Source organism: Copadichromis virginalis, linkage group LG2 (genome assembly GCF_057382275.1).
Source record: "Copadichromis virginalis isolate Kocher_CV1m ecotype Utaka linkage group LG2, C_Virginalis_male_GT1.1, whole genome shotgun sequence".
NCBI classification, from domain to species: domain Eukaryota; kingdom Metazoa; phylum Chordata; class Actinopteri; order Cichliformes; family Cichlidae; genus Copadichromis; species Copadichromis virginalis.
Window position 1 is genome coordinate 22,893,176 of NC_140619.1, and position 10,365 is coordinate 22,903,540.

General features: G+C 38.7%; 1 protein-coding gene and 1 long non-coding RNA gene across 3 annotated transcripts; one reads left to right on the forward strand and one right to left on the reverse strand.

Annotated features, from left to right (window-relative positions):
- Window positions 1-337: 337 nt before the first annotated feature.
- Window positions 338-8,735, reverse strand: cysltr1 (cysteinyl leukotriene receptor 1). 2 transcript variants are annotated; one of them, XM_085474085.1, is made up of 2 exons: window positions 8,207-8,735; window positions 338-3,591 (listed from the first exon to the last, which is right to left on the reverse strand). In XM_085474085.1, the coding sequence occupies exon 2, from the start codon at window positions 3,581-3,583 to the stop codon at window positions 2,549-2,551; it is 1,035 nt and encodes a 344-aa protein (XP_085330211.1). In that variant the 5' UTR covers window positions 3,584-3,591; window positions 8,207-8,735; the 3' UTR covers window positions 338-2,548. The 2 variants fall into 2 exon arrangements, with proteins under 2 accessions (XP_085330211.1, XP_085330206.1); XM_085474080.1 differs by having other exon boundaries at window positions 338-3,594.
- Window positions 3,763-6,841, forward strand: LOC146717291 (uncharacterized). Its single transcript, XR_014923077.1, has 4 exons — window positions 3,763-4,523; window positions 4,882-5,032; window positions 5,404-5,489; window positions 6,091-6,841. It is a non-coding gene; the product is annotated as an uncharacterized LOC146717291 (long non-coding RNA).
- Window positions 8,736-10,365: the final 1,630 nt, after the last annotated feature.

The following is a 10,365-nucleotide window of genomic DNA, read 5'->3' on the forward strand; positions in this document are numbered from 1 at the left end:
TCTTTTGGTTGAATAACATCTGTAAAATTAGTTTTAAAAAAGTATTTATGGCAAACTATACTTTCCGTTTTTTCTATTTAAAAAATAGCCTTTTCTGATATTATGTTAAATTTGTAATTGTATTTTAATATTATATAATTTTATCTTGAAAATTTTTTTTTATGTTTATTTAAAAGTACAGTTAATTCTATTTTAGGTCTTTATCATTATTAATTTTTGTTCGCTTTTAAAATAAGTCTTAATTTTATTGCAATTTCATGTACTTAAAAATAAGAGGAATATTTGTTACATTTAACAGATGAAATCTGTCAAGATTTTTTTTTAAGCGTGTCCAACCTGGAAAAATATTAATTATAATTAAAATATTAATAGAAAATCATGTTACTTAGCAGGTTTACAGGTTTCGAACCTTTCCAACAATAAAACAGTTTTTACAAGCCCCAATTTCTGCCCCTCACCGTGCTTCCAGATGCTGGCCAATCATAGACAAGACTGTCTTTAGTAAGGTGGGCCTCAAATAGCCTTAGTTTAATGAATGAAATGATTGTCCCAGAAAAACAATGCAGAGCAAGAAATAAGTATGATACATAAATGAAGCTAAATTAATTAAATAGGAATGAATCTGCAGCATGAATTGAATAAAGCTATGTGAGTGACTTCCTGCAATGAATAGTGCACAATTATCTATACCCTCTTTAGAAGCAAGTAAGAATCAAGCAGGGACTTTCTCTGCTTCCTGTATAGCTAGCATCCTTGCTGTGAGGTACACTAATACTGTTATGGGAAAGATAGCTCCTGTTTTCCAGACTGAGACAAACAGCTTTTTGTGCCAATGGCGGGGGGAGCCGATCATGTGCTTGATATTATCTGTGTATGAAGCGGTAATACAGTGGCCTTCTATGTTCTAATCAGCAGGGTCAGCCTCATCAGTCTCATCTTCTCTCACTGTTTTGTATTTCTAAATTACCCCCGAAGCATAATTCATTTATGGCTGTTGTGGGTTTATGGAAGGATGAAATATGCTCTTAACCTTTACTTACCCTCAAAATCACTCCAAAAAACCAAAAAATCCCAACAAAACACACACAAAACCACACAAAAACAACCCAACAACAGCAAAACAAACAAACAAGCCAAAAAAAAAATCAACAAAACAAAAAAACAGAAATGTCGATAAAAGAGGACACAAACCAGATGATCATCCAGCGTCCCACCTATTTTGGGAACTGGGGTTGTATGCTCACATACCATACATATGATCATATGACTTATATGTTTCTCACAAATTCAATTTGTGAAAGACCTCCACAGTTTCTAGACATGAAAACAGTGGCTCATTGTTTTTCTAAAAACATAGTATGGCAAGGGAGACAATGAGCTGTACGCAAGAACTAACAATATTTGTACTGGTGTTGACCCCCAGTGGCCAGAGGGTGTAGCTGCTCCTAAGGGCTCTGGGAATTTAATAGACTTTTATGACAGAATCTTTTATTAATGCAGTTATTATACATGGCTTGAAAATTTGCTTGAATACAGCAACATATTTCCATGTGTTTAAAGGAATAGTTCGACATTTTGGGTAATAAATGTTGCTTATTTTTGCTAATGTCAGGTAGTAAAAAGAGTGGCACCATTCTCATGTTGCTTTGTGAAAGTGAGGTTTAATTCAGCATAAAGCCAAAGCTGTAAACATTCGAGGGATTAAATATGTGCACTGAGTAGTGAGCCTTACAGACACCTGTAGGTGGATGTGTTACCTGTGGAGAGCAACATGCAAGCTATTTAGTCCCTCTTCCAGTCATGTGGCTTCAGTTTCACATGGGTACGTTCTCCCCAATCTCCCAAAATGTCAACTATTGCTTTAGAGGTACCCTCTAAATCCACAAACCTTCCTGTAAAAATGTGAAATATTTATTACTATTCATACATTAAAAAAAAAGAAAAGAAAAATAATGTCTAAAATGTGTAGAAATCTCAGAGTAAACCAAAACACATAAACTAAGACAGGAAATGATGATAACTCGTACTGAAAAAACAGAAATCAAAGTAATGTTTCCACAAAGAAATGTGAAAAATAAAAGCGACAGCATAGAGTAGAATAATTATAAAGGAAAATAAATACCCACAGTCTTTACCACACTGCTCTTTCTACAGTATTCACCATGAGGCAGAGATTAACCCTTCATATGCAAGTTACAAAGTTCGAACCTTGACCTTCTTGAACCTTCAATAAAAAGTCATAGCCTACTACACCATCATATAAATACATTCATGCAGTGACATAACATATATATTTGCATTTACACCACAACCTTTAGATCACGACAGGCTACATTATACTGAAAATACATAACATCACTTAAATATTTAACAAATACTTTGAGATGATAAATATCAACTTACGTGAGGATGATCCTCTGGAGACAGTCTGTTTAAATACTTAAAACTGTCAACATTTTTAAACTTCTGTCTTTTGTTGGCGTGAGAGCGCTACTCACTCTAAACCTGATAAAATGTTCTTGTTGACAACTTGTCTTCATGGTGCCATTTAACCGGTCTTCAGCTGTTGGTTTTCCCCTGACTCTGAAGCTGTGATGGGCTTTCGCCTGTCTGTGCGTTGCATGGTGCTTGCCTTCATGGATTGGCGCAGCGAGGACAGCCGGCTGCGGAAACCCTCCCCAGAGAAGAAGTAAAGCAGCGGATCAAAACAGGAGTTGGCAGCAGCCAGGCACAGCGTCACCACCACCAACTTCTGCATGGAAACGTTCTCGCAGTGGGTAGTGTCTCCCCGAGACAGAAAGTTCAGGTGCACGGTGCGCTGCACGTGGTAAGGCATGAAGCTGACCAGAAAGGTCAGCAGGACAATGACAATCATCCGGATGGCTCTGGTGCCTGTGCCCCGCTGACGGCGGGCAGCATGGGTGCGGGAAAGCAGGGTTCGGACTATGCCAGCGTAGCAAAGTATGATGACCAGAAAGGGCAGGACAAAGCCCACCATCAGCGACACATAGTTCAGCGCAATTAGTTTTTTCAAGCTTTTCCCGGGTGGAGGTGGCTCGAAGCATTTGGTTTTATTCGTTATCGGATCAAACTTCTGGCCAGATATCAGGAAGGGTGAAGATAAAAGACAGATCACTACCCAGATAGCACCACAAACAAGGCGTGCACGGTTCTCTGTCACCAGCCGCAGGTTCTGCACAGGGAAAACAATAGCCAAGAAACGCGTGAAAGACATAGCTGCCATGAAGTAAATACTACAGTAGAGGTTTACATAGAGGGCGTAAGAGCTGATACGACAGAGAAAGTCCCCCTCGTGCCAGTCTCCCTTTCTGACATAGTAGAGAACTCGCAGCGGCAGCGTCATAACGCACAGCAGATCAGACACAGCCAGGTTCAGCATGTAGACGTGAAAGGGTGAGTTCTGGCGATACGTTCTGATAAGCACCACCAGGGCAAAGCCATTCCCAACCAGGCCTAGAACTGTGATGAGGGAGTATGCTGTTGAGTAGACCTGGTTACGGAAGTCATCGATGGACTCGCACCGACTGGAGTTGTCCTGCAAACCACCTGTCACATTCTCCATTTGTGTAGCTGCTGAGACAGAGGGAAAGCGCATTATGAGCGTGCATAAAAATGTGTAAATGAAAGTGGTTCAGGCCCCCAAAAAATATGCATATGAGAAAGCAAAAACGCAGAGCTGTGTAAAGTGCTGTAACCCCAATGTGGTAGATTATTTCTCAGATAGTCTGCACTGAAAAAAAGGGACTGGCCATCTCTTGGATTTATGTAAGCATCTTGCATGTATTTAACACAATTGCCTCATGTTTTAAAGTTAAATGTAACTATATAGTGTAAAAACTACATGATATGCAGAAAGGGTGTATTAAATTGTTCATATCATGTTCAGGTGAAGTAAGTCAATAAGATAGCAACGTTAAATCTCGTGAAACCACGCGTGATTTCATCTCGCGGGCTTTGGATCGTGGTTTAAAAAAGGCATCCATCTCAGTCAAGTCGAGCAGCCAACTCTACGTTTTTGGTATGTCTTGATTTTTTGAATTAATATTTACCATATTTCAGCCAAATGTAGTTAAACGTCTAGAGTGTCGCCATGTAACATGCTAAAAAAGAGCCGTTAGCTTATTTGCTGTTTTATCTGTTGTCAAAGAATTGGCGCTTTTTCATTTGAATTTGTCTTTGGCACAAGAGCCGTAATATCACATTAAACCTAATTATGAGGCACTCATAACATAATTTGGTTTTCTGTGTGAATAGATTTGTCAACTGACTCTTCAGTTACATTGTGTATTTACTGCACCGTGGTGTTAGTGAGATTTTGGACATTGAACAGCTTTAGCTAATATCATCAGCGGCATTATGCTAGCTTACATCCCTACCCCTCCTGCCCTCACCTGCTGTCCTTTTGTTTTTGTTTTTGTTTTTTTTGCTGCACATTGAGAGACGACCTCTATTCTGCATTTCACCAGGAGTCAGCTGATGGATTGTGGGTTCAAGGTGTTATGGTAAGAAAGTATATTCTATTTTCGTTTCTGTAACTTAATTATAATAGGTTTTTTATAATTATTAGGTGCATGCATACTCACCCTATTAATACAACTGAGAAATCCAAAATCTGCCATAGGTTTAACTTATACCTGTATGTATTGCCAGAAAGGTGATTACTGGACTCGCATTAATGCACACTTGAACTGAAATGAGGTTGTAACTTGTGGGTTGTTGGGTTGCAAATCAGAAACAAACATCTTTGGATTTTTTTTAATCCCATAAGATCTGGAAACACAGTTTTTATTCAACAAAACATTACTGATTAACCAAGCACAGTGCCTGCTGTTATTTCAAAATAATTTTATGTCATTTCAGATAAAATGCAGCATTCCAGTGCATCCCAACCATGCATACAGTCAAGGTTTCTGACGGAGCTGAGTTTCTCTCTGACAGTCTGCTGAAAGTGTTTGCAAAGTGATCGGGGGAACAGGGCACAAAGCTAAAGGATGTAGCTGCCATTATGACAGTAAGAACTTTAAAATTCTTTAACTACAAAGTGTATATGTATTGCATTAGGTCAGTAAAAGATTTTTATGCTACATCCATTGAAACAGTCAACTATTACCTGTGAGTAATGATTCCACTAAAAGGATGCCATAATTTTCGTCATGCATTTACTGGCCCACTGAGAAAAAATTATCTTTTTTTAAAAATAAATGTTCTGGAAACTATATATCCATAAAGTTGATGTCAAACAGGAACTTTTGATATTGCTTTGTAGATGCTGGTGTTGCATGTTGACTGGTTTAAAAAGTCAAAAGTTTTTGTCTGGGATCATTTTCTTCTGTGCTACTGAAAAGTTCACAAATCTTTGTTTTCTTTGTTATAATACTTTAGGATGACATTAATGCTCGGAGTCCCTCATCAAAGTGCTCCGCATCTGTGTGAAAGACAATTGCAACATCTTGGTGCAGGAGTTCATGGTGAGTGTTTTATGAGTAGATTGTGGATTTGCAACATTTAAAAATGCATTTAGTTATCCACTTGATCCTCATTGGACTGGTTAGGACCAGTAGTCCTCTTTAATAATTTGAAGTTCACATGAGGCCTGGTAGTGAACTCGGCCGCCGGCCCTTGAGGCCCCACCCCCACCCCTGTATTAGGGGTCACATCAGTGTGAAAAAAACTTTAAATTTGTCATTCTAATGAACAAAGGAAAATCCCACCAGTATTTACATTAGCTTTTGTTTGAAAAAAAAAAAAAGACCAACTGACCAACAGCTAACCAAATTGTGGGGCTGAAAGTCTAAATTCTAACATCTTCTGAGTGACATAACCTGGATTTCTGATGGGCCGGTGTCTTTCTAACAAAAACTAATGTAAAGCATTTGAAATTATTATGTTTTTCACCCTCTCTTAGAAACTCTGTTAGACCATGAATGGAAGCATGGCAGGCCACTCTTTGGCTATAGCTATTTACTATGTTGCTTGCATTGGTTTAAATTACTCTAACATTAGAACTGGTAGATTCAAAAGAGATGAGCTTAAAAAGGAATCTTAAAGAAATGTTTTGTGTTTAACCAGGACTTGCCTGAGGCCACTGCACAGATTGAGAAAACCACAATGAACATCTGTCTCCAGAGATGCGCCAGGCAATGACTTTTCTGATGTTGTTCTTCAAGATCTGGATAACGTGACCTTTGCAGTAGCCATGCTGTTTGGACCTTTTTTATTCCTTCAACATGAGTTACCCATCACAACTCTGCTACACTTTTGAGGTGATTCAAAGGGTGGTAATGGAGTTGGATGCAACTCAGCTCTCAAGAAAAGCTCACAACTAAGACAAAACTGCTCCTGCAATGAAGCTCACTGTTATGCATGTGAGGTGACCAGCTCTAGGTGAGAGGACATTTAAATCTCACACTTGTTCTGCTGCATTTTTGAAGCTCAATTCCAGGAACGGATCGCAGGGTTCATTTTTATATACTCTGCAACTGCCATGAGGACGAGCTGTTTTTTGTTGTTGTTTGTTTTTCCTTTTGCTCTGTACAAGTTCTGTTTGTCTGTTTGGCAGCATTTTTAAATTTCTCTTTGTATTTTTTCTTTCTTTTACTAGTGAAGAGATGTAGCATGAACAGTTATACAGTCTAAATATCCCATATGGGTCGTGTGAAATGGTATTTTCAGTTTCATTCAGTTGAAGTAAAGAACGTTGAATATTTCTAAGTGTGCTGTTTTGAACCAAGATGTCACAGTATGATCAGTGCTGTAATTTTTGACAGTCACTGTATCAATGTTATTTTTGCGTCTCTTGAATAAAGGTTTTGACCTGCAAGTGCTAATTTCTTTAGTTATTGGGGTAAAATGGGTAGTGTTAATAGGAAGGTGTTTGCCAATTCAGTAACCTAATTTAATGTTAATGGAAACTAACATTACCTCAAATTGTTTAGTTATAATTGTTGTTTAACTGAATCTTGATGTCAGAGGCCTTAAATAGAATGTTTTGTATTGTTCTTTCCCAACATTTTTCAAAAGAAAGAGTCTAATTTCTTTGCTGCGATTGATTCCAGAGAACACGGAAGAACTGACATTATTTAACTGTTGATTTATATAGATTCAGTAGAGGAGTAATGTCAGTTTAATTCTTTACCTACTGTCAATGCAGTGAAATTAGACATTTTGTTTTGAAAGGTTACTGGTGGATGCCAGCAACCATCTTGGAAGAGAACAATACAATCTGTTATAAGGCCTCCATTTGAAAATTGTGTATTTGATACTAGAATATAATAGCAAAATGTAATTTGAAGATAACATGTAGTATTTAAGTGACCAAGTAGTATTGGGTAAAAGTTATTGAATGGTGTTGGGATAAAGTGAGAAAATTGTGAAGGATTAAAATATTTCAAGAGCTCAAATTACTTCATCAAAACATGTTTAAGTCACATTTTATCAACACAAATTGCACAGATTTATTGAACATGAATAAATTGTGTTAATTTAACTCAATTGTTTAAGTTGCTGCCAAAGCAAAACATCTGTGTGCAACAAATGTCCACCATTGAATTAAGTAAATCCAACAACATATTTTTTTCAGTGTGTGAGCCTGTCATGCAATTCTGGAAGAAACACCGAAAACAGATAAGCACTTTCAACCTCCATCCTGTCACATGGTAAAGCTTCTGTTTTTGGTTTCATAAGCTAATGTCTCTTTTAGATGCAGTTCTTGTGAAATGTTGAGACACTGTTCATTGTGAGCACTTGTCACAGACTCATTATTAACAGATGGATCACATTCTGTCAGACTCCACTTCACTACGGGGCAAATCGTTTCATTTAGCATTGTGCAGGCGATAAATTATTAAGGAGCGTGCATATGTGTTACATAACTCACCATGCACCTGAGCGTAACTGTAATGCACATTCACTACTGTGAAGCTAAAAACTCGTTGATTCAGTTTCAGTTAACAGACTTTCTGTTGCTCTTTCACTTTTGATTGAAAGACATTCTCAAAGCACTCTTTAAATTAACAAATAGATTATTTGCACCGCTCAGACAATGAGTGGTAACTTCTAACAATAAGCCTACACGCTGCTGAGCGCTTTCTCTGTCACCCACAGCTGTTAGCAAAAGTATAAACATCACAAAAATAAAACCCACATTCCAGCAAATTCAACTCCAGCTAAGGCATGTTCTCCTTACCGGTGAATTCTTGTTTTCAAAAATGGTATGTCAATCTTCACTCCCGCCTGACGTCCGCAATCACAATGCTGCCTCAGACCGACTGCCTGCTTCATCTACCAGATGTTGCCACAGTAATGGAATGATGCTGCGTCTTCAGAGGCTCACTTTGAAAGCAAGTTGAAGTGGGGCTGGTCTTTCCCTTTAACTACGCAGCACAGTCACATCAAACTCAGTGACATCACAAACACTTTAGCTCATGGGGGGAAACCACTGTAAAGGTGATCTTTTTTTACTTCTTCGCTGTAGGCAATATTGTGCTTTCATTTGCCAAAATTTGTTACTAATATTTTTTTTACTGCCACTTACTGATTTATCCTGATAGGCCAGTATCTGCTTCTGCTGAACACACACCCTAAACCATATTTTCCACTCACTTCACACTTTCCTGGTGCAATGCAAACACCATCTGTTCTTTATTTATTTTCTCATATTTCCCCCTCAGATGACTGTATCAGCCTGCCTGACCTGTTCGAGTCTGACACCTTGTTGACACAGCAATTTCTAACAACATATTGTGTACATAGTGTCTAATGTCACTGGGCACTGCATGAAAAGTGTTGGGAAATAGGAACATTTAAAGTCTTTGCTTTAGGTGACAGCTTATGTCTAGTCGCTTTGTAATGAACACGTCGTTTACTATGCAGCTGTCGAGTAAACTGGAGAGTTTAGCGCAGCTGTTTTGTCTGAACATGTTGACAACAAGTTGGAACTCGGGTTGACACGGGTGACGATGACGATTAGCTATAAAGAAAGGAGATGCAGAGATAGTTAGTTAACCCAAAGAAGGAAAACACAACAACATCATCAACAGCTGTTGTGCTGCATTTCCTTTGTATATTGCCAATGAGCGTGGTTTACACTAAGTTAATGGAGTGCGGATGCTGCAGTGGAAATGGGCAAACTCATTCTCACAGTTGAACGGCCTTTGGGATGGAAGGGCAAGATAATTCATCTATAACCTATTTAGTGGTTCAGCACAAGCATAAAAAAACAAAGGCGTCTGTTACATTATGTATTAGCTTGAAAATGCATTAGCGCCAAACGCAGGGAGTAATGACGGGTAGGTGGGGGCAGGTCTTTTGAGACGTTGAAAGATGTTGAGAGGATATTTGTGTGTTTGTTTGTTTTTCTGAGTCATTACATTCCACGAAATACAAGCGCCAGAAACTGAAAAACGTACAAAGTGTTTAGCGTTTACCACATGTAGCCGTTCTTTGTGTGACCTCAATGAGATTTGAGTCTTAATGTTGGCAACAAATGCTTTCCTCCGCCATCGCAAAACTTAATGGCGCATTGGCAGACTTAAAAACACTTGCTCGACAGATTAGCGTTATCTGTTTGCATCTGTGAGCGTGCACTTGAAAACTGTTAACTGGTGATGAACTCGAGTGCACTTTGTGGATTCTGAACTGTGGTTTCTTTGTGGATCATAATTGTATTGATCTACAAAATGCAATAAAACAGTCCAATGTGAGCGGGAAGTGGAGACGCTTAACATGTTGAGTGCATCATCCCAGATTTACCTCATTTACTCAGAATTTTACTGACTGCTCATTTACACAGAGCTCTTTTGCTGTCTCGCCTCAGCATTTCCAGCTAACTTGTAGCTCTTTGGAAAAGCCTAAAAAGACGAGCCTTGTTTCCCCCAATACCACGGCTGCCACAGCTGTGTAACTGCTAATTGCTATGTTCTTCCTGCGCCTGTGTGAGTTCTCTCCAGGTGTTCTGGCTTGCTACAGTGACCCAAAGACATGTGTAACAGTTTACTTGGTATTTCTAAATTGGCTGTGGGTGTGACCATGACCTGAGCGGCAGGTATTCTGTTTATTACCCATTTTCAGCTGGGATAAGATCAAGCCCTCCATGCTAAATCCACAGTTAAATATATGAATAGCTACAGATAGATGGATTAAATTAAGCTGTATTAGCTACACAAGTTAGATAGATCCGACTTTTTAGCCTGTGTTTGAGCGCTAACAGCATATTAGTTTTAGTTTATCTTCCTTGCTAAATTCTCTGCGACGGTCATAGGGCAACACAGTGGTTAGCTCTGCTGCCTCAGCACAAGAACGTCAATGTGCTTGCAAGGCTATGCATGCTATATGCACATCTATAGG

Bases quoted from the DNA above. Each gene is read 5' to 3' on its own strand.
- cysltr1 (XM_085474085.1), bottom strand. From the start codon at position 3,583: ATGGAGAATGTGACAGGTGGTTTGCAGGACAACTCCAGTCGGTGCGAG.